Source organism: Pocillopora damicornis, chromosome 4 (genome assembly GCF_964200805.1).
Source record: "Pocillopora damicornis chromosome 4, jaPocDami1.2, whole genome shotgun sequence".
NCBI classification, from domain to species: Eukaryota; Metazoa; Cnidaria; class Anthozoa; order Scleractinia; family Pocilloporidae; genus Pocillopora; species Pocillopora damicornis.
This window is the reverse complement of record NC_142673.1, coordinates 5,285,395-5,308,913: the sequence shown is the minus strand read 5'-3', so window position 1 is coordinate 5,308,913 and position 23,519 is coordinate 5,285,395. Positions and strand designations below refer to the sequence as shown.

Sequence of the window (23,519 nt, the reverse complement as noted above, 5' to 3'; positions counted from 1 at the left end):
ATAGATAGTCTTTCGAAGGGAAGATTATTCTCGGAGATGACCAAATCAAAACTAAACTCAAATTGTGTTCTTAAAAAACAGGTTTTGCTTATTCATCTTGGTGAAAATACTTGTAACGCAGTGTATTCGTTTGTGTTACGATGTGGACTGCGAGTCTTCTTCAGGTCGTAAGGTCCACTGGATATGTCTAACATTTTGAACCTTCATGCTCAGCTTTGAGAATAATCGGCATCGGAAATGACTACAATCACTACTTCACTACATCAAGAACCAAACCTTTCATTAAAGGTAAACTCGAGTTAATTTTTTTATGCTCTAGGTTAGCTGGAAGGTGATTAGAATCCACCCCGCGTGCATTTCTTGTTCAGTACGCGACGACTTTGAAGGGCCTACCGATGGATCCAGCGTGTTTCCTGACAATGCTGTAGGAGCTGTGCGGACTGTCAAACTTCGTGTGAGACCTTACTTGGGTGAGATTACAGTTACATAAAATACCAGTATTTAAATATAGGAAAGGAACCGATTTTTCTCGGGCAGGAACGGAATCAACGATATAGCTTTTCATATCTTTCCTCGATTTCCGTTCTGCAGTCTAATGGTTTATGGGTTGAGTGTTATACGAACTGAGTCACCGAGCTCGAAGGTATAAAAATTCTGAGCTCGGAGGCATAAAAAAGCCCTTTTTCCTTCTTTTATTTTAAATTCCGAGAAGGAATTTGATCGAAAAAACATTGTGTTCTTAACCTTTGAATGAGATACAAGTGTCAAACTCATCTTCACGTGTGATCTAGGATTTTAGTCACGGTAAAGGTTCTTGCTTAGCTTAATAGTCTTTTGAATAGCCTTACATATATATATGAGGCCCTTGACTCTTTCAGGTTTTGTACGGATAGATATTGAGAAATTTTCGAGACTTCAGTCAAGGATCTTAACAAGCGTCCTATGTTAAAGTATTTCCCAAGAAAGACTAGAAAAGCTAGCACTTTTGATGAAAATTACACCTTTCGTTTCGCTGATGTTTTGTTTTGTTAATGTCTCAGGTTTTGACGAACCTGAGGAGCGGTTCATTTTATCAATCTACAAAGTGTCTGGTAATGGAACAATTGACGGCTTGACATCAAACATCACCATTATCATTGCCAAACATGGTTTCCCGAATGGAGTGTTCGCATTTCAGAGCACTGCTACTCGGACTTTCGATGAGCCAACGAGTGGAGTTGAAACTCATCAATTTACAGTCGAGAGAACGAACGGCACTCAAGGAACAGTTAATGTGAGTATTATATGTAAAGTTTAGAGCCATTGTCGATGGGTAGTCGAGAATTATTCGGAATTGCTTGTGCTTCCAGCTTGACCATAAATCGCTGGCATTTCAAAGTGTTATTGTTCATTTATCTGGAAGAAAAATTATGCTTACAGGATTGGTTTCTTCAAACCGTATGTGGGTGGCCTTTAATTCCATTTGGAGCGAATTTCTTGCAACAACAACTTAAAGTAACGCAAACAAGGAAAATTGGAGTTAATGGGAGCCCAAACAAAGAACAAGATAACAGCTTTAAGTGCTGGAAAACCCAAATGACCTTGGTTTTAGTTTGTGCGTTTGATTTTCGAGGGAGTTGTGCGAGTTTTCCAAACCAATTGTAGAGAGACGCAAGGGAAAGCTAAAACATTGGCAGTTAACGTTTGATACTACTTTCAGAGCCACCAGCAGGTTTCGGGAAAAAATTTCAATCGTTTATAAATTTTAGGCTTAATTGTCAAAGGAAAAGTCGATTTTGCGGGTAATTATGCAGGATTATGCAACTTTTAGTCCAACCAAAGTGTGGAATCGTGGTTTTGTTTTCTTGGTATGTGCTTTTAAAGTAATCTAACATTCGGCACACTCGCTCAAGCACAATCCTTTTCAACAGGTCTTGTGGCAGGTAACCAGTCCAACAGGTTCTCCGCGGTCACGTGACTTATCAAGCACTTCTGGTACAGTGACCTTCAATTCTGGGGTTTTCTTGAAGAACATTTTTGTTGAAATCAAAGCAGATGACGTTCCTGAGCTGGAAGCTGTTTATACACTATCGATACTGTCTGTAGATGGAGGCGCAGATCTTAGCTCGTCAGCCAGCAATGTCACATTCAAGATAAGGTTAGTGGGCATTGTTTCGTCTTTTTTTATTTTTGAAACTCTTTTGTTGTTTTTGTCTGGATCACTGGCATTGTGTTATAGTAATGTATGGCACTTTGATTCTGTTAAATATAGTGTTCTTCTGATTATTGCCATTCTAGGCCAAACGATGATCCTCATGGAATTTTCAAGCTTCAACCAGGTGCGCAAAAGATTCAAGTCTCCGGAAACAGTCGGGAGTTGCAGTTTTCTGTGATGCGCGAGAAGGGGACGTTTGGTGCTGTTGATGTACAGTACGAGGTGAGGCACTCTGATGGCCACCCTTCGGACGTACAAGGAAGTGTGACGGTTCCCGATAAGCAGAGCCAGGTAACGAGCAGAAATCAATAGAATTTCTTTTTTTCGCGAGTCTGTTCCCAAGAATGGCAAGTGCTTCGCTGGTATTCCTAGCACGTTTTGACGTCTTTTGTGATCATTGTTGTCAAATGACCCAAGCGAAAATGGAATCTAACTGTCTTACAATGAACTTAATCAACTTGATTTTGGCTTCGTTGTGCTCGTGTGTCAAAGTGTTTTGAAATTGCCAGGGACCTTTCTCGTCTCAATTTTGGGTTTCAATTTTCTAGGTTTGCTTAAACATTTTTTTTGTCATCTTATTTTTTTTTTCGATATTTGTGAAAGTATCGTAAACATTTCAAGATGGTGAACTACCATGAAAAAATTATAATAATTAAAAAATGAATAAATGAAATGTTGTCAGCAGTGTACTACTGTGTGCTGAAGGATCACAGGAAATGACCAATCGCAGAACGCCAAGGGTTAAGCTAATTTCATGGACTGAACCTGAAATTGCTAGGAATGGCGTGGGGTTCAGAGAGCTCTCTTCTAACCAGTTACGCTCGTGTTCAGTTTTCGGGGCCTACGTCGCGTGTGACCCGAGATTTTAACGGTAAATACTTTTTAATTTTTCTTGGCTATTAGGGTTCGGCAAGTGTTGCCTTGACAACTTTCTTGGCGCTGGGTTCCGCGTTTACTATTACACTGACTGGAGTTCGGTACAATGATAATCAAGGTAAGTTGGTAGCCCTGCGTTGTGATGCCTCTCCAAAAGTGAGATTTGTCATAGAAATGAATTAACGTTATGTGTCTGTGTCTGTTCAGTTCCAGCCACTTCAATCACCCCTAAGCTATCAAGCAGCTTGCCAAGTGACATTAATGAGACAGTTGTGGTGCCAGAAAATGCAGCCAATGCTGTGTTCAAGTTTGCTGACGAATCTTTGAGACTGACTGTGGATGCAGGTCCGTTAACAAACATTTCTTTGTTTTGCGCAATTGTAGTATAGCTTCTCAGATGAACCTAATGGATCTCTTTATAAGTAGGCTTCAAAGGGTTTCGTTACAGGTTTTTTAGTCGATTCAGCTGCAAGGAAATTGCATAATATTAGCAATGTTTAATAATGAAGCACTAAGGTGACTGTAGAGTCTAAGGGTTGAGAGGACTGAGACAGATTGCAAAACACCTAATTGAAAAGTCCACCGAGGTAAATTTACAGCAGCGACGTTGGTCTTCTTGTGATATTCGTGACTTGTGATGTATGGAATGTGCGGAATAGGGCACTAAGTTAATGGCCACGAACATATTTCTAAGATTCTTGGAACACCTGATACAACCCCGATGTAACCAGCGCTTTCTGCAACGGTCCCTATGATAGCGAAGCTCTGTTTTAACGCATCGATCACAAGGTTACATTTTGGTCTTCTAGATTTTCTCGTTTCGCGTTTCTGCTGTATTTCATTAATATTTTAGTGAATAGGAATCATAATGCTTTACTCCTCTTTCCCCGTAGGTAACAGTGTACCGTCGATCAAAGTGGTACGCACCGGTTTGTTTGGAAGTGCTGCAGTCAATGTCAGTTCTGGATTTCCGTTTAAAGCCTTTGATGGTTTTGTGGCGGGAAAAGTGCTTCCAACCAGCCAATTATTGTCATTCACTGGATCGAAAAAGGAGGATTCGTTCTCCGTTCAGGTGAGTTTTCTTAAGGGCACTTGAGTGTGTCGTGCAAGCGGTTTTTCTCGCACACGATAGAGCAACCTTAATTTTATATTCTCTTTCTCATTCGTCTCCGGGCTTTGCCTTTCAAAATTTGTTTTACTGTACATCGTTTTGTTCCAAATGATTTTATCTCATATTATATCTTTTTGCAACTAGTTGCTCTGTTTTAGTTATGGGGATTGCTTTCAAAATAAAATTTTATCCATTACCCTTGAGAAATTCCTAAATTGATTTTAAAATTTTTCACAACTGGAGTTTCATATGTCAGAGAGTAAGTCTTTTATAGCAATTGGAGTTTTTGTCTCATATTTGCAATCAGTTAGTTTGTATCATTCACTTTATGAGGAGCGCTCTTCATAGTGAAGGAATTTATAGCTTTTGTCACATTGATTAATATTTTCCTGTGGTTGTTGCTAGGTTTATCCAGTGATTGTCCCTGATAAAAAGCTAATTTATTCCGTGTTCTTGGCCTTTGCGAAAACGCCAAGTGCTGTCCCAGGGGGCGCAACGGTCATGGTTGGAGCCAGTCAGACAGCTTTCATCGAGTACAGCGGAGTCGTCGAAGTTGCTCCTGAGTCACAACATCTAGCAGCTACTGAAGGTGGAAAGGTAAACATTTCTGTGGAATATTATAACCCTTTGTGTTTCTACATCGTATTCGTTGTGACGTGTTGTTTACCGACTGCTTTAACCCTATCACTTCCAAGATCTCGATAGTTATTCTCCTTGGTGTCTACCAATTCTCATGATGTTTGTCCGGAGAGTCTGGTTTTGATCAACCGATAATCGTATATTTGACAGTTTCCACTATTCTCATTACTTGTTACTGTGGTGATTTTGTGAAGGGAATCTCTGTCTTGGTCGTTTATGGGAGTTAAAGAGTTAAAGGTCTGTGTTCTGTGTCTGTTTCTCCGTGTTTCTATAGAAAAAAATATGTGCTGTTACGGGCTCTCTCTACTCTTGGGAGTAAGACTGAGAATTGGCAAATTGTCAGGGGGAATCTCTCGAAATTCTGAAGGGGGGGGGGGGAGTGACTGAGGAGCCGAGGGACCTCGGGTACTCCTAGTACTCATAACGATGGAGTAATAGCCATATGTGTCGTGTTTGACTTTTCAATTACTCTCTGTAGGTAACATGCAGAGTTGTCCGTCAATTTAGTGTGTTGGGTGCGATTAAGGTGGATTACACCTTCCAAGGTTCCTCGGGTAGTGTCAACATGGCAAATGGCGAGTACAGTAAAGAATTTGAAGTCACCGTGGACGATGGAAATTCTAATCCGCAGAAAGATCGCACACTCTTTCTGAACTTAACTTCAGTGACTGGAAGTATGTATCTCTTTGCTATTTTCATGAATTACCTTCGTTTATATTCAGAACAGTTACTTCCAGAAAAATGTTCGAGGCTGAATAAGCTTTCTTCTGTTCTCTTTTGAGGAAAACTCTCTTCTGTCTTGAGGGTGGTTTGTGTTTAATTATTTTGAAAGTGACAATTGTGGGGTGGTATTTTATCGAATTGACGATGGACTGTGGTTTATTAACAAGGGTATATTCATTGGCATGGATACATCATCATTCGCAAGATACTGAGTTTGTAACTTTGAAGGCGTGCGTAACTAACGAAGTCACGCTCTGCCAGGTTGTGGAGGACCTCACTTTCAATCTCTGACTTTTTCAGGCGGTTCACCGCGTCTGGGTGTGAACAGGACTGTGCGTATAACAGTCAAAGACAATGACGACCCTCAGGGAATCTTCAGTTTCAGCAATACTCGTATAACAGTCCCAGAAAACGCGACCGGTGGTAAATCTCGCATGGTGGAGCTGGAAGTGCGTCGAACTAAGGGAACGTTTGGCGCTGTGTCTGTTCTTGTAAGGACTGTCGGGGGTGGGGAAGGTTGGAGCCCCACTTTGCAGTCGTTGAAAGAAGCCATTGCAGCGAAAAAGGGAGAGAAGAACGCCACGGCTGGGCCGGATTACGTGCCGCTCTCAACACGAGTAAACTTTCCCGTAAGAGTTTTTCCTTTTCATGTTCTTGAGAGTTTGGTGAAAATTAAGAGGCGGTGCTGTAGATTGAGAATTTAGGACGAAAGTGGTCTTCTTTTGTATTGTCTTATGTGACGTTTTGGTCAAATTTTGTAGGATCAAGACCCAATACCAGCTAACGGACAAGTAAGAAAGGTACAACTGGAGTTAAAAGATGATGAACTGCCTGAACCGGAGGAACAGATTTTGGTTTACTTGACAGATGCCAGCGGTGGAGCTAGAGTTGCTACTGATTCCGACAGCGGGCTACAGGTATAGAGAAAATACATCGCTGGTCAAGTCATGTTTGGTGATGAATAAAATTTGATCTGTATTTTATTTTTGTTTAGTCTTGGGCCACAATCACTATCGAAGGCAATGATCTGATGAACGGAGTGATAGGATTCGTGCCTGGATCTCAGTCAGTAACTGTAGATGAGGATGGACCGAGGAGATCAGTTACACTCAAAGTTCAAAGATCGAAAGCCACGTTCGGTGAAGTTCAGGTATGCAACTCTAAGTATTTGAAAAGGAAGGTGTAACTCTAACTCTGTAGCGTTGACTGTGACTTGTAAGGGGAAGTTATGCAAATTTCTGTTGGATAACAAAACCTCCGTTTCTTTTTCTTGCTGTCCTTTTTGTCCTATTTTTTCCAGGAATTTTCTTTTACTATCAACTCAACTTTTATGGCTCATTTTTCTAACTTTGAAGGAATTATTGATGGTTACTAGTCTTCTTTTCTCAGCTTTTTTAATTTCTTGGCAAAAGGCAACTGTTTTTCCTCTTCTTCTATACTCTACTATTCTTTATTTGCTTCTTGTCGTTAAGGCCTCTCTCTGTCAACCTGGTTGTCTTCCGGATTCTTTAGTGGTAGGTAGCCTCGGCTTTTCATTTTTCCTGCTCCTGTTGTAATTCCATGACATTTCCACGAACTCATTTAAACTATAAGCTATGTTCAAGCAGTTTCTTTCCATAATGTGATTGGAAAGATTACATATTAAGAATTCACAGCCGAATTGACGTCTTTCGCTGCAAATGTAGAGCTTTGAAGTTGGGCTAACGCTCGAAACGTCAGCTTTAGAAGCTCTCACGGTGGCCAGTTTACATTATTAACTCATTTGATAAAATCAAATTATCTTATACACCTAACGGACGCAGTACCACAGTTTCTATAGAAACGTACTCCCTGCACTTCGTTCTTGTTGGTTTTCCAATTTTTCTTTTTCTTTTTCTCAAATTCTTTATCCCAAGCAACCTAACTAGAAAATAACTTTGTCTTTAAAAATCTTTTAATGATGTTTTTGGATATTACCTTGCTATCGTTGTTTTGTTTGTTGGATTCTTGCGTTCTGTTTTCAGTTTCTTTGGGAAATGCTACAAGAATTATTTGTTCATTAGAAGTTAGGAGCCGAAGGCTATATACCTTACTTAGCGCAAATGATTTATGAAAAACGAAGTTTGTTACTGGAAATAAAAGTTGTATGTTCTCTAGACCATACTTATTTGCAATCGTAATTTCTTGTGCTAAGGTTTCGTGGAGTGTTCGTGAAAGTGAGTTTCGTGACCAGGTCGAAGCGTCTGAAGGAAGAGTTAGATTTGCCAGTGGTGTGCAGCAGCAAGATCTTGTCATCACTATGAAAAATGATGCTGTAAGTATTCCTTAAACGCAAGATGTATTGATCAGTTGGCTGGCAGCCCCCCTCCCGCCCCAAATGGTATTGCGTAAAGCTACCCATAAGTTTATGATGAAATCGCAATGTTTTCACTAAGAAACATTGCGTTAACACTGCCGGGTTTAAAGTTGGATAGTGACTACGAGTTGGTGAAAGGTTAAGTGTTCCAAGAGTTTTACAGTAGGTTGCAGAGAACTAGATATGGTCTTATTTTTTTTTTAGCACTGCGCAAACGTGAATATGTTTTTTCGGTAATCCAAGAAGTAATTCTATCGCGAAGAAGTTTGGTGCATATCACTCTTCCCATCCTTCCAGTGTTGTTTGCGACGCTTTTTTTTCTCTGGAATCATTTCGAACGAGATCTCCATTGATTTCTAGATACCTGAGTGGGCCTCCAGCTTTCATGTGGATTTAAATGATATTGTGAGTGGCAGCCAAGCGCGAATTAATCCTCAGTTCCGTTCTGCGGTAATCAATGTTCTGGAGAGTGACTACCCCAATGGAACGGTCGCCTTCCACAAGGACACTGTGTAAGTTGTTCTCCCGTTATTATTTATTTAGTTATATATTTATTTAGATATTAACAAATCAGATGTAGTTATTCTAGTGTAAGACTAATTTTTCATGATGTTATGCAAAACGAAGAAGGTTGGAGCAACTACATCTGTAAATGTATGTTGTTGTTCCACTTTTGTTGTTGATGCTGCTGCTGCTGTTGCGTTATAACATTCCCATGTATATCAGTTGGATTATAATCATGTCACACAATGGTTTTTTGTTTGATCTGCACTATCCAACTTTAACTAGAGGTTTGAGTTTCACTTGGCCTCACTGAGTGACAAAACCACAAAACCGCAAAACCACACATCAAAACCGCACATCACTTTGCGATGGAAGCTATTCTGAAACGGTCCCGTACGATTACGAATCATATCATCGTTGAAATTCCATCTTTTTGTCTCTCTTAGCTACACAACTGTCGACAAGACTGCTACCGAAATCTCTCTTCAGGTCATCCGGAACCATGGGAAAGACAATGACGTCACTGTTTACTTTAAAACACGCGATCTCCCTGATAGATTCACTTCAAAGCCAGGCCTGGAGACCTCCCAAGCATTCGCTGGACAAGATTACGTGAAGCCTACTGCCACTTCCATAAGATTCACAAAAGGAGAAGTAAGTTCGCTGGCTCATCAATTGTTTGTGACTGACCGTATATGCCAAAAAAAAAAAAGGGAATTAGTGAGAGCTTGCTAAGCAATGATTTTTGCATGTTTGTGCCATGAACGATACCTGAGAAAAAAAAGAAAAAAAAAAAAAACCTTGTCAGTCTCGAGTGTTTCCCGTGCATATATTTTTTCCTTTTCTCCGCAATCGAAAGTGGTTGGTTTGATTTTTACAAGTGACAATCGATTGAAGATGGGAAGTTGGAATCCAATGCACAGGATCAGCTACACACCATTCGAGCTTCAATAAGAACATTATTGTCACTAGTAGAGGGACAGGCAGATGCCAACGTAAAGTGTAAATTTTGTTCTATATCATATCTTTTTAGCGTGGGGGCGCAGTTTAGCGTCATTTTTTAGCTAAAGAGGAACAGTAAACAAACCATTTATTGTTTTTCTTTAGACGTCGCGGCTGATAACAATTGCTTTAACTCCAAGAGAGGCTTCCCCCACCAAGTACCCAAAAGCCTTTGAGGTCGTGTTGCTCAACGCTACTGGAGGAGCAAAGTGAGTTGCCTGGTCATGTGTTTTCAGATGTTTAAATTTAATTATTTATTGAATTATCCATTGCAACATTAAAGCAGTTAGTCATACTTCATTCAGAGAACAATTTTTAAGGTGGCTCTATGGGATGCACCAGTCATCCTTTCCGGGCCATGGTGTTTTCAAATAGTCATTATCCTCATCCTTTTTTTCTAGGATCTTGAATGACAGTATATCCTTCGTGACGATTTCAGACGACAAAGAGACAACGATGTTCCTAAAATTGCGAGCCTTAGCCATTCAAACTCCACTTTCTGATGAAAAGATTGACGAGTAAGAATTTCCTATGACTAATTCATAGAGCAACTTTCAACTGAGTGTCGAAAATAATCTGAGATTGCATTGAATAAAAGGGGGTAAGTCTCTTAGGAAACGGTGGTGCTGCGTCGGGGGAGAGTATAACAGTGTAATTTAGTGTTGTCAACTAAGTTGATGACGTAAATTGGCCCTCGTAAAGAGTTTAAAGGCTGACGTTTCGAGCGTTAGCCCTTCGTCTGAGCGATTGGACAATTTGACTCTGACGAATCAAAGACTTAGGGACGAAGGGCTAACGCCCGAAACGTCAGCCCTTAAATTCTCTGCGGTGGCCAATTTACGTTATCAACTCTGTTGATAACACTATACTACCCTGAGATTGCATTGGTTTTGCTTTACTTCGCTCATTGATTAGTCCAGAAAACTTGTGCCACTTTCTCAACCAATCAGATGGAAAATTAAAACCAATCACGGTTTCGATGCGCACTCTGTTTGGTCCGGTGGTTATATAGGTGTCATTATTAAGTCGTTTTTAGGGTGCCGTGTTTGCTGTCATCTGTCAAGAAGAGTCTGTTCTAAGTTTGAAAAACAGCTCTCCAGAGGCGTTGAGAGTAGTAGAAGGAGGTGAAACTTTGAGCAATATCAGAGGCAATAGTGAAATAAATCTGGAGCAAACTGTATTTGGCTATACATATATTGACAACGTCTCCACCTAGAGGAACTGTGCCGTATACGAACTTACATTTCCTCAGTAGTTAATTTATTTAATTTGGTTGGAATTAAAGGATCCTCACGGAACTGAAATCGAACATACAGACAACGCTGGATGAAGACAGACTGACTCTAACAATGAACACAATTAACATCATCTTAGGCGACAAGAAAAGCCAGGGCACAGCGTAAGTATAGAGGTTGATTCAGTTTTGTGTTAAGCTTTAAGTGCTGGATAAGTATCGGCAGACCGCTGGAAGGTCTGTGCTCATTAACGTTCCGCTGGATGACTCTTTTCTACCCACGTCGATCTTTATCCTCCATTGCCGTTTCTTTGTTGTTTTGTTGGGAGTAACAGATGGTTCCAGAAAGTGGCCTACAAATATATATTAGTAAATGAACAAGTGGCCTCGTTCAATTCCTTAATCACGCGTCTGCTTAGCTCTGTTAAGCTATACATCGAAAAAGGCCTATTGGAAGACGTTTAGATAATGTCATATATCTTCCAAACATAAATGAAATGACTAGTTGCAGTGTCTTGGAGAATAATAAGAATTTAAACGCTGGTCTTTCAGGTTGAGAGATTCGTCCAAACAGCTTCTTTTAGACATCTTTGACGAATTATTGAAACCCAGTCGAGATGACACGAGGTGAGTGTTCATTGCTAACATAGTGATCCCTACACTTTGAGAGGAAATAGCGGTAGAACGGCTTTCATACTTTCTGTGACATTTAAAACTATTTCCATTCCAGTATCGAAAGTATTCCAGTGTTGTACTGGCCTCTCTTTGCTTCGCTATGCGATTGGTTTAAAAGAATCTCGCGCCACCCTCTCCATCAATCAGATGCCGAAGCCAATCGCCACACTTTGTCGTGAACGTCTTCTCGCACTTTGAGCTGTTTGCTTGTCTTTACTTTGAGTTCTTCTGGGCCCCTTTGAATACTGGAATGGTTTGAAAACTTGATTTCGCAGTGACTCATTAAAAAAATATTCTTATCGTTATTTTTATCATTACTGTTATTCTTTAAAAAAAAAAGGAAAAACGAAAAGAAAAAAAAAACACCAACACCAATAACAATAACTTAAAGTTCGATATGTCGTTCTACTTTGATTTTTCAGGGGTCAAGACAAACTCTCCACAGTTTTTGAAACGTTTGCATTTTCCCTGATGTATGGTTTGCCCTGCCCAGACGAGAATGGTGCATCCCTTCAGGGTCAACGCGCTACAGTGAAAGGCTTTAGACGATCGCCTTCTCAACTGAACGGGCTAAAAATCGCCGCCGGGTATGACACTAACCTTCAAACATATGCCAGAAGCTTACATGTAACGTTGTCCTCTTAAGGAAAACGAACTCTTTGATTCTCTTAGAAAAGATGTTTAGAGGTTTATCTAACGAATGTTAGCGGTCCATGTATAAGATCCATTTTTGCGGAACCTGTCGAAGGTGTAACACTCAGATGCAAAGGCCCTGGTAAAATCTTGAATCTCCATAGTGCCCCCCTCTCTCTCGATTCAGGAGTTTAAATGGGTATCTAAAAACTGGAAAAACTTGATAAACTTTCTGAGGTAACTTGCGCTGGTCTACCATCCATCTAATCCAGGGTGAGCAATTATCTTCACGCCATGGAAACCGGATTATTTAACCGCTACATAATCTTCTCATAATTTTTCTTTCGAAGGGAAAAAAGGTAACAGGGAAAATATTCATTTTGCACCTCCCTGTGTTTCGTTATAATGCTAACTGAATCAGGCTGTTTTGCCGATATCTTATACAATTATCTCTTTTTTAGGAAAGGGGAAGATTACTTCCAGTATCCATCACGTATGTTTTCCTCTTCATCTTCTTCATCAAGCGAGGTTTGTGTTATGTATAGTTTGAATTTGGTTGATAATTCTTTTTCGAAATAGTTACCTTGCGGTCCGGAACAATCTGACATTTTTTTCCTTTTTAGTGTAACGATGTTCACTTCATCGATTACCAAACTGCTCACTGGTTCAACAAACCTAACAGACCTCCAGTCATCAACGAAAAGGTGAGAATCGTTTTTTTTGTCTTGAATCACAGAATTCCTTTTTTTTTTTTTTTTTTTTTCGCCAGGTATCTCGTTTTTTTTCAGTGCGTTTGTATTTGTCTCATTTTTGTTTTTGATCTCCTTTCTGTTTTCTCGTCCTTAGCGAACTGATGCTCTCTGTGCCTTTTTTGGTTTACAATTTTTATTGCCTGTATACATATCTTTGTTTGTTTTTTCACGTATCATTCGACCTTGTACCGCTACTTTTTCCCATTTATTTCTTCTTCCTCCCATTCCTTTCTCCCTCTCCTTCCCTCCACTTGCATAATATTCTGAAGCTACAATGACAAAGGTTTGATATGTTTTCCAGGTGCTCTCCACTTCACTGAATGAGACTCCATCTATTAGCAGTCAAAATCCAGTTACATATCGCATCTACACGGACAAAAAGAGAGTCACTCCCAAAGGAGCCGAGTAAGTCGCAGCTGACTCTTGCATTCATTGTTGTCTGAATTATCCTCGACGAGGAAAGTTGTGGAAATTGTTACCAAAGTTGTAGAATTTCACTTCTGCTCTGGATAAATTCATTCATTGTTGATGTAATTGAATAGAAATAACTGCTTTCCGCGTAATAATTTTCACATGTTTTTAATAACGTCATACCATCTTTACATTTAGGGGAGGTAAGCATTCCTGTAGCCCAAAAACTCGTCCGTATGTTGTGGCTCTTATGCCTTTGTCTTCCCTTATATAACATGTTCATTTGGCGTCAATCGAAGTTACCATCCGTTTTTTTTTTTTTTTTTTTCAGTTGCGTTTTTTGGGATCACTCCAAGTCAGCTTGGTCTACAGAAGGCTGCACTAAAAAGGTAAATATCTTTTTATCAAAAACATTAATTTCTTTGCATTCTTGCATGGCTATATGTCTTGAATTTTGTGTATCATCTTTTCATGGAATATATTAATTTTGCTTCAGGGAATACCATCTGTTAAGTTGAAATAGTAGAAACTTCTTGTATGAGTCAGACATTTTTTGGCATTTTGCCTGTCTAACAGGTTTTCCTAATTTATACTGAGGAATAGTCATGTTGAATTATATGCTCTGAACCATTTTGATCAGTGGTATTAGTAATACAAAGAGTGAATATTGTGGTGATGATTATTTCCCTCTTCAACAGAGCGACAAAGCTGAGTACGTAGAGTGCCAGTGTGATCACCTGTCCATCTTTGCAGCTCAAGGAGAGAGCGACAACAGGACTGGATATAAGATTTACTTTTTCATCGTCTGCTTTGTCTGTATGGTATGTTACATAAACTTTTATTTTTATTTCTGAGATGGCGAGGTTTCCTTGAAAAAGAAGAACAGTGGAATTTTCTTGGTGATATTCTCCCTTGAGAATATCTTCAACCGCGAAATTGTGAAGATGCTAGCATCAAGAAATTCCTGTTTTCCTAATAGGAAATTGAAATTAACTTCTCTTTTTTTTTTCTTGCTATTAGGGAGCGTTTTTCGCCGCCTTGGTTATCCACCACGCATGCTCTGTCGAGAACATGTTTGCTGCCAAGCTATTGATTCATTTGTTTTTCGCTTGTATGATGGCTCAGGTGAACAATTTGTTTTGATACTTTTGATACATATGATAATAGGAGCATTTGTTTATTTTATGCAGCAATATAAGTAAAGCTGATGCTGAGTCCATTGACGTCAGCTCGAACAGCTCAGGGTCTGTACGCTATCATTTCCGTCGTCTTTAAGTCCTAATAAACGTTTCTGCTTAAACTTATATTAAACGGTATCTTCTTTCTCTGTTTCAGTTGATGTATGTTCTGGGCGCGTATCTCAGCCCGGAATTAGTGGAGGAACCTACTCGCTGTTCAGTTTTGGCCTTGTTTATTCATTACTTCTTCCTTTGCCAGTTTTCTTGGATGTTCATTGAGGTATGATAATTTTTTAACAAGTGCAAGGAATATTTAATCTTTGTGTACAGCACAACAGCTACACTAAGGTTTTGCTCATACTTGTCCCACTGTTTCTGCCGTGGGAACTGGTTTTTATACGATTCATAACGTAAAAAGAAAAAAAGAAGATACAGCTATTACGCAGTTCCAAAAATGATAAAGCTGTGATAGGGCTCCACGCTGGTTCTCTAGTAAAAGAGTATTCACCTTTGCGGTAATCAATACATTACAGTAACAGTGTTTGTGAATGAGATACATGCAATTAGGCTATTTCTGTTTTGTGCTTTTAGGGATGGAATCTATGGCGTGTCTTCGTTTTGAATGACGAGCACACCGACAGGAAACTGGTCATGTTCTTGAGTGTTGGATGGGGTAAGTGCTGATTCTGTTTAACCTTTTAACTCCCATGAGTGATCAAGACAGAATTTCTCCTTACAATATCAATATAATATCAAGCATAGAAGTGACAAGACTAAAGTAAAATATCAATGAGGGGGTTATTAGTTGATCCAATGCCAAATTCTCCAAATTCACATCATAGGAATTTTATGGCAGACAGTAAGGAGAATCACCAATGCGATCTTGGGAGTTAATTCTCATGATCGAGTGAATAATTTTCTCCTCTACATGCTCTTTACCTTCTCTCTGATAAAATAAGAGACTTTGATGTCACATCAAGATGTGATGTCAAATAATAACGAGTTACCCGTTTATCTGTTTGTTTGTTGTTGTTATTGTTTTTTTTTTTATGCACGCTTGTAGTAAATGTATGATATAGAGAATGATACATGGGCGCGCGTAGATATGGAAATTATCTTCGAGTGTTCAACTCAATAGTTTACGAGTGAGCGCAGCGAACGAGTGAGATGTCGAGTTGAACTCGAGAAGAGCAATTTCATATATACAAGCAACCGTGTATCAGTTTGTTTATCTTATTTATCACATCCATTTTGAAATCACTTGTGGTCCCTGTAGTATGATTGGCCCTAATTGGTGCGATCTATTCACCATAAAAAATGCCATATTTTTTCACGTGTGTTGTTACGGCTTTTCTCAGGGCTGGAAATCCTTGTGTAACACCGTAGTTTATATGGTAAATCGTTTCATCAGCGAGTAGAATTTCTGTTAATATCCTAGCGGAGGGATACAATCTAGCAATGCCTGATACGTTATGACTGACGTGATTCATCGTTTGTATTTCTCAGGGATGCCTGTTGTGGTCATTGTGATATATATCCTTGTCACTCAACTTGCCCTCAATTGGGAGTTCACTGAAGCATATGCTGATGTTCATAGTAATGGAGACATGTAAGTTGGAGATGTGTTCCTCAAATGGTTCCCCTTTTTTCTTAAGCGGCATGTTTTTTATTTTCGCCAAACTCTCAAAGAAGATTTAACCCTTTAACTCCCAAGATCTGATTGTTAATTCTTCCCTTGAGCTGCTAAACATTTCCTTGTAAATTAGTTATGAGAACTGGCGCTAGATCAACATAGCGGATTCTACCTGATAAGTTTAAATGTTCTCATTACCTGTTTGCTGAAAAATGTATGGATATTACAGGGAGAAATTTCATGGTAATCACTACTGGGAGATAAAAGGTTAAATCCTAATCTGTTATCAGCTGAAATGGTCGTTCTTTTCTCTCATCTAGTGAACTTTTGGGGCAGGTCATGGAGGGTGGGGAAAGATGGGGATTAATTACTTCAGGAAACACTAAGGCAGTCTCAATACTGATGCTGTTGCATTTAATGCCGTTTTTTAAATTTTGTTTTGATCTTTTGTGGTTCTGCTCTCAAACTCACGAGTAACACATCTCATTTAAAAGCTGTTTGAGGCGACATCGCAACCTGCAATTTTTTCCCGAAATTGGGCCTAATGGGCACAAATGGCGAAAAGTATTGAACAAGAAGAAGCTCAACTTATGACTTAGAGCAAAATCACAAAAGATCACCCAGGACAGAAACAGAAAAACGCGGTTCAAACCATTCTCTGCCTTAAAAGTTTATTTGAAAACGTGATCTTCCGGTTTTGATTTTGAACCCTAGGATACTCTTCAGTTTTTTTTTAAGTATAGTTTCTGTTAACATTTTTATTTTACGTTTCACCAGGTGTTTTATACCAAACACATACGCTGCTCTTGCCAGTGTTGTTGGCCCAATCCTCCTGCTGCTGATGGGCGTGGCCTTGATCTTCACACAGGCATACCTGGTCACTCCACAATGGAAACACTACGATGACATTTTCCGTGGGCACTACAACATAAAAGGTACTTAATATGAGTTTCCTCCCTTAAGAAGTTACAGTCACTCAAGAGCAGTTTTAAATCGAAATTTAATTTTCTACTGGAAATTGACTTGGATCTGCTCTTTACTCTGAGGTTATTCTAGAGCATTCGCACAATCCTCTTAACCAAGCAGAAGTAAATTAAAACCAATCGCACCCTAGTCACGCCCGCTCTCCCACGATTCAGAACCCTCATTGGCTCTTTGTGGTACGTTTTTTAGTTCTGATTGGCCTTTCGGGTCAATTCGATTTAGAAATGCGGTCCATTAAAAGCGAAAAGATCAAAATGGAGATATAGGAGGAAGCCTTTGAAATTTGGATTTAAGAAGCTTTCTCTTCTAGTACCAGCCCCCTCAATAGCGTAGGTTCCATTTTCAAGTGATTCCTTATTTAACTATTAAAATGTTTTAATTTTTTTTCTACCTCGGTTTAGAAATACGCTATGTTATTGGACTCTTTTTTCTGAGTACATTGGTGTGGTTGTTTGCTGGATTTCACTTGGCCTTTGGATACGATTGGCTGCTTATTTTGTTTGTGATCTCTGACGGAATACTGGTAAGGATCCCTGACTTACTCTAAGTTTAATTTTTGTGTTAGTACTGGTGATAGGGAATTTTATCCAAACCACGGGGATGACGGCAAGAAGGACGTGGCGAAATTAAAGATCTAATGAGCAGAACAATAGCTCAGTACATTCGTTTAAAATCCTTGTACATTTCTTAGCCGTCCTCCGCAAAACAACAACATGAAATCACCAAAATGTTTGTGGTATGAGAACCTAAACCCCGACGGCAAAAATTTTTTAAAGTTTCTATTTTGAACTCAACCCTGTTCACGAGTAAAGTTATAGCGCCGTGAGAGGCGGTAAACACGTCCAACCATTTGTGAAGTTCTGTAACTAGAAGAAGAAATTTATCTTTTTGATCGACGTCTTCCTTGGCGTTGCTTAAGGTCCCTAACGAGGCACAGGGAAAACTGAGACTTACTTCATTTAAGATTGAAAATGTTGTGTAGCTACATTGTTTTAAAATTACACTTTTCATTCATTGGTTTATCATTACAGGCATTATACATTTTCATCTGGTATTGCTTGATGAGGAATCAGTTACGCGGTGTATTCAAGCGGTCGTTTGCATTCCCATCCATGTCTCCACCAATAGAATTACGTGACGACCTGTTTAGAGACAGCCCAAGTCCTCAACACTCCATAGCCAGCCTCAAAAGAATGAGGAATTCTCCGGACGAGCCGGTAAGAGTTAGCAAAATTCTTCACTGGACCACACGCTTTTCGTGGAATCATGGAGTTGAACCTTGTCGTCAGCTAATGCTGCAAGAAATTTGAACTAAAAATAAACTTCTCTAGAAAATTTAAAATAAAATTTAAATATCAAAGCACGCAGCTAGAATTAACTGCAAGACTCATAAAAACCGTTAACTTCCAAGCTTAAAAATATCTCGAAAGTCCAGTTTTATTCATGAACTTCAGCGTGTAACCACAATAAAGTGACCAGCCACGTAGGTCCCAGCCCTCTCTCAAATCGCAGCCTTATTCTCTTCACCAAAGCCTGAAAATGCGTTTTAGATTCTAGCTAGCTGAATGATTGATATGCATGGAATGCGGGGAACGGATATCTACACGCAGTCAATCGGCTGAAGTCTTTTTTTTTTTTTCTGAGAAAGTGGAGAAAGAAAGGATATCGATCGTTTTCAATTTTTGTTCAATACTTTGGGCCGGTTATTTACACGAGATTTAATCCAAACTGCGGTTCTACGCAGGCAGTGGGCCTCAGGGATTCTCTCTAAGAAAGTTGATTTAATTAAATAAATGTCCTTCCAGTATTAGCTTTTGGCCCTCTCGACACTGTTCACAAGAACGAATGTTCAGATAAAAGATTCAGCTAAATTGACGAAAGGTTTGAACGCAGTTTCGTTAAACAAGGGCTAAACTTTGATTAAATAACCGGCCCTTATGTTTTCCACGGCTTTCACTAAGATTGCACGATTTAAATTAAGGTGTTAAAGCATTTTAAGTGTAAATGATGCCTTGATAGTTGCATGTCAATAACAATTATAATTTTTATTTGTTTTTTTTCTCTTCAACCGAGTCAGGTTTATTTGACGAGAATTGAAAGACGAAGCGGATCCGTTGTTGGATATCCGATTGCAAGAGTTGTTGTTAGTTTTGACCGCATAATTTTTTTAAAATCAAGACTAGGAACCTTATTCAAAAGACTTTATTTTGCTACCTCTGTTATGGCAGATTCATGATTAAAATTGGAAAGAGAGTTAAAATTTATAAAGAAGTGAAAGATATGCGCTTATGCTCTTTACCAAATTTAAATTTTGCGGTTGGGAAAAGAAGTTTTTCATTATTTCCCTTTATTTTTCTGACGCGAAAATATCCTCCGTGAAGATAACTTGTGTTGCAATACAATGAAAGGTAGCGAAATTCGTATTTGAAAAAGGTCTTCATCAAAAACCATTAAATGATTTTAAAATTAAAAAGTATCATATGAAAGTTTGTTTAAAAGGCACGTTTGCGCATACATATTGTGACAACATCTAAAATTTTAAATACTAACGATCAAGGAAATAATTTAACCTAACACCTTATTCCAATGTGGTTAGTACATTCAATTTCTCTTACGGTCACTGGATTTTTTTTGTATGTTTAATTGGTTTTTGTGTGTCCATTAACCCTAAAAGTTTAAGTGTTAATAATGCGTTGATAGTTATATGACAATAGCAATTGTAATTTTTATTTGTTTCTATGTCTTATGAGTTAAAGTTTTTAGGTTAAAATATATGTACACTGTAACTTATTATCTGTGTCATGACTCTATCTGTCAAATATTCATCTTTGATTTTGTAAACAGTGCTTTTATTATAATGTTTTTTGCTAAATAGTTGTGTTTGGTCCGTTCGCCTTCTAGCCTGGTTGTTCAAAGGGTTGATAACACTATCCACTGGATAGCTCGCCATCCAGTGGATAGCACAGAAGGTTTTGTTGACACGTATCCTCTGGAGAGCGATTTATTCGTTGAAGGGAATTATCCGCCCTTTGAACTGCTGGGCCTTTGTGTAAAGGTCTGAATGAACTCTGTCGTGTTCTCTCGTAGCACTGATTCAGCCTCTGGGACGATCAGGTTAAACTGGTTTCTTTTTTTTTAATTCCAGGCTGACTGGGACGACCTAGATTATGGAGCCACTCCAAAAGGAAGTCGCAAAATGTTCGTCAACCTGGACGACACCGATAGCCTAGGCCGAGTAAACGAGATGTACGAAGATGACGATGATACCCAAGACTTTGACGACCTAATTATTGCGTTGAAGACTGGGGGCCAATTTGAATCAACAATGGACGAGGAAAAGGATCTGGATATGGGTGATCCGGGAGATGAACAGTATGCAATGAGAAGAATCTCTATCGCAGATACACATTTATAACAAACGCTCCAGTGTCAACATTTTTCTATTTTATTTACTCTTACTGTATAAACAGAAGCTTGATAATTGTACAGATGATGTGCTAAACCATTATGACTGCCATGCAATAATGAATAATTTGATAAGGTTTTGTGCTTAAAATATTTGGCCTCAATTTTTCAAGTTAGTCCTTGGAATCCAGGTATTTTTTCTGATCCTTTTTTAAAAAATTCTATATTGAAGTGCTTTCTTGTTTTATCAAGCCAAACATTTGTCGTGTCCCTTTTACTAAATGGAAATTTATGTTTTGAAGGAGTTGAATCAAATTATTTTGAAGTAGATATCTTGAAGAATTCAAACGAAACCTACCCTTAGCAACTTGTACTCTGCGATCGAAAAGCACTATGTAGCTGCCTTGCCACTTTATTTACCGCGCTGAGAGGATATTATATGAGTGTGACTTAAGATTATACTTCAACCATTCATAACATTACGAGATATTTAAAAAGAATGTCGAAATAGCTGAACATTTTAAATCAGGCCGTTTTAACCCTACATACGTTTATTTTTGGCTCGTGCTCAAAGATATATTTTCGTTTCTAGATTTTGTATCACTTTTTTTTTTATTTTTTGAAAGACCCTGAGTGGGTCTTTTTTTTTTCGATTTTGTAGAAAAGTAGCCAAGACTAATATGGATAAAGATAAATTTTTGTTTAATCAAATTTAATTGCGTGTTAATATATGTAAGTATTTCTTCGAAATTGTAGGAACGGATTTGTGAAATACAAAAAAATAACCAAATGCCTTTATTTAATGTGCTGATTACTAAAAGCGTGGTGCTCTCAAGAAACGCTTGTTTAGTCTAGAATGAATAAACTGAACTATGAAATTTTGCTTAATGTGGTGTGAATATGAACAAAAGCGGAATAATACATTAAAGAAACGTATTTTAACTGTATAAGAATTGCTATGCATCTCGTAATTGTCCGCTCTATCACGCTTCTTTCAGTCACTTTTCTCTCGAACTCTTTTTTTTTTTCCTTCTCCTGGTTCCTATTCGGAGGCACCTCACATGAGTGATATTTAGTCATTCCAGTTTCTTGTTTGCGGTACCTTTGAATGGACGTTGGCGGAACTCAGTGTACCCCTTCTTCACACTATGTCATTACGTTGGGTCCAAAAAACACGTTTTTATTTTCCCTCACTCGTAGCTTGCTAAATCAATCGCGGAGAAACGATATTAGCCTCTCTACTTTTCCTAAGGTATGGCCTTTCTCCTTCATTTTATCATTTTTCTTGCCAGGCAATTGATTTCCTTGTTTAGAAGCGTTTTCCCGGCCCTCTTTCCTTCCTCTCCATCCAAATTTATTTCCAAACAGACTGTATTTTACAAAAAATCAAGGAATGAGTCACAAGAAATACCTTTGAAAACTTTGCTGAAATTCAATCCTAACAGAAAACTTCCCGTTTACCTTGGGGTTTAATTTGCACGTGAGAATTTCTAAACTCATTTGCATTTAGTATATTGTGATTTTATCTGAAACGAAAGTGAAGATCGGGAGGCAAAGGAGCCAACTTGTATCTATAATTGGAAACCTCGAGGATTTTCTTGACTTGAAAGCTTGCCACCGGTCACAGCAGAGAGAACAGTTCTATTCGTAATTACAAGTAAGTTGTTGTGCAATGAAGTTAGAGAATATTCAACTAACAGTAGGCTCGTGTTTCCAACTTGTGCTTTCGAAAAAAAAAAGCCATGACTTTATCGCTCCTTAGACTGACAAGACATTCGTTCGTGTTCTCCCTTTTTCTCTGTAAAGAAACCTTGAAACCTTGCAAAGAGACCTTAAGAACGTATTTGTCCATAGCACACCGTTCTGGCTTTGTATTTGTGTGGTCGATGGACCTCCTTTGTCCAAGTAAACCGAAACGATTATTGACTGAAGCGCGTTATTATCTCATAGCAAACATACCCGCCGTAGCGGGACGAATACCACAAAGCAAACGTGGAAAAAAAATCGCTTCCGCTGCTACACCTTCACACTCTTATCAGCTCGATATGTAACCTGTACAAAAGACGCTCAAGGGCTTCGGATCAGAAGATGTGAGCAAAAAATAGATCTTTGGCCGGCACGAGTTCCTCCCGTTCTCACAGAGTGCCTTCCACGCTCAGGCTATCCAAGAAAGTGTTCCTGCACAATTTCTTTCAATTGGCTTCTGAATAACTGCAGTCTTTTCCGGTGAAGTGCTGATATAATGAAATAATGACACGCTATTGCGGTGAAGTGCTGATGTTATGAAATAATTGCACTATTCCGGTGAAGTGCCGATGTAATGAAATAATTGTATTTTATTCTGGTGAAGTGTTGATGTCAATCATTAATCAGCTCTAATCCGCCAAGCACAACAAAATTATCGCGAACTAAGTGCTTCGTTACAGTATCCACGACTGAAAGGTCATAGCTAAAGGTTGCGCATAATATTCCAGGTATTTTAAGAAGTCTTTCCACTCCGCAAGTGCTCGATCCTTCCGATTTTCCTTTCATAAGGCGCAAAGTTTATCCCTAGGGGGGAGGGGGGTGGGTAAGAGAATGACTGTCTCCAGACATGGCGTCGAAAAGTTAAATCCACCACTCGTAATTGTAAGATGATAAAGCTTTGCGTCAGGGTAGAATTCACGAACTAGTAAAATTCATCCAAAATATAGCTCGAGTGATAAACATGGTTTATTACTTCTCTTTCAATGCGACTTACTAGATGTCAAGTAGACATAAGACCAAACAATTAATGCATTGTAAAGGTTTTCTTGAGAACGCGAATCGATTTAACATCATATTGTGCGTTGCTTTTATCGTAGAGAATACCTTCCCTCTCAACCCCCTCCAGCCCTTCTCCCTCCCGGTAACATTCCAAGATGAAGATGGTGAAGTCTTGGCGAGAATTCAGATTATCCACAAGTACGTTCACGCGGTTTAACCCTTAACCGGAACAAAACGTGGGAACTCCCGGTGGTGTTTAGCCTTCTCGAGTTGACTAAAAGTGACTCGACTTTTCTTTTCCGTTGGTCAATTTACCACGCACACGAAATGTTCAGCCTCTTTTCATGTTTTGTCTAGATTAGTAAAATATAAACAGTGCTCACCCAAACAAATGATACCCCGTCTAGGTAACCCCCAAGACACGGCGATGACAGAAGAGGTTGCCGACAAATAAGCTCACTCGACCTGAGACAATTAAGCGTGGC

The 23,519-nt window shown here is 39.0% G+C and overlaps 1 protein-coding gene across 1 annotated transcript in view; it reads left to right on the top strand.

Annotated features, from left to right (window-relative positions):
* Nucleotides 1–21,236, top strand: part of LOC113677769 (adhesion G protein-coupled receptor V1) — a 57,346-nt gene extending 36,110 nt beyond the window's left edge. Inside the window, exons 51-84 of the mRNA XM_089204604.1 lie at nucleotides 320–470; nucleotides 1,041–1,273; nucleotides 1,911–2,137; nucleotides 2,278–2,485; nucleotides 3,098–3,188; nucleotides 3,278–3,415; nucleotides 3,964–4,142; nucleotides 4,587–4,778; nucleotides 5,299–5,494; nucleotides 5,844–6,172; nucleotides 6,305–6,460; nucleotides 6,538–6,693; nucleotides 7,717–7,836; nucleotides 8,239–8,390; nucleotides 8,829–9,036; nucleotides 9,490–9,593; nucleotides 9,786–9,902; nucleotides 10,670–10,783; nucleotides 11,171–11,245; nucleotides 11,716–11,880; nucleotides 12,388–12,454; nucleotides 12,550–12,630; nucleotides 12,980–13,083; nucleotides 13,421–13,478; nucleotides 13,788–13,910; nucleotides 14,110–14,214; nucleotides 14,425–14,547; nucleotides 14,859–14,940; nucleotides 15,774–15,876; nucleotides 16,678–16,835; nucleotides 17,286–17,407; nucleotides 17,916–18,101; nucleotides 18,962–19,027; nucleotides 20,030–21,236. Coding sequence (XP_089060730.1) covers nucleotides 320–470; nucleotides 1,041–1,273; nucleotides 1,911–2,137; nucleotides 2,278–2,485; nucleotides 3,098–3,188; nucleotides 3,278–3,415; nucleotides 3,964–4,142; nucleotides 4,587–4,778; nucleotides 5,299–5,494; nucleotides 5,844–6,172; nucleotides 6,305–6,460; nucleotides 6,538–6,693; nucleotides 7,717–7,836; nucleotides 8,239–8,390; nucleotides 8,829–9,036; nucleotides 9,490–9,593; nucleotides 9,786–9,902; nucleotides 10,670–10,783; nucleotides 11,171–11,245; nucleotides 11,716–11,880; nucleotides 12,388–12,454; nucleotides 12,550–12,630; nucleotides 12,980–13,083; nucleotides 13,421–13,478; nucleotides 13,788–13,910; nucleotides 14,110–14,214; nucleotides 14,425–14,547; nucleotides 14,859–14,940; nucleotides 15,774–15,876; nucleotides 16,678–16,835; nucleotides 17,286–17,407; nucleotides 17,916–18,101; nucleotides 18,962–19,027; nucleotides 20,030–20,299 — 4,959 coding nt within the window. The 3' untranslated portion in view covers nucleotides 20,300–21,236. The remainder of the gene's footprint in view (nucleotides 1–319; nucleotides 471–1,040; nucleotides 1,274–1,910; nucleotides 2,138–2,277; nucleotides 2,486–3,097; nucleotides 3,189–3,277; nucleotides 3,416–3,963; nucleotides 4,143–4,586; nucleotides 4,779–5,298; nucleotides 5,495–5,843; nucleotides 6,173–6,304; nucleotides 6,461–6,537; nucleotides 6,694–7,716; nucleotides 7,837–8,238; nucleotides 8,391–8,828; nucleotides 9,037–9,489; nucleotides 9,594–9,785; nucleotides 9,903–10,669; nucleotides 10,784–11,170; nucleotides 11,246–11,715; nucleotides 11,881–12,387; nucleotides 12,455–12,549; nucleotides 12,631–12,979; nucleotides 13,084–13,420; nucleotides 13,479–13,787; nucleotides 13,911–14,109; nucleotides 14,215–14,424; nucleotides 14,548–14,858; nucleotides 14,941–15,773; nucleotides 15,877–16,677; nucleotides 16,836–17,285; nucleotides 17,408–17,915; nucleotides 18,102–18,961; nucleotides 19,028–20,029) is intronic.
* Nucleotides 21,237–23,519: the final 2,283 nt, after the last annotated feature.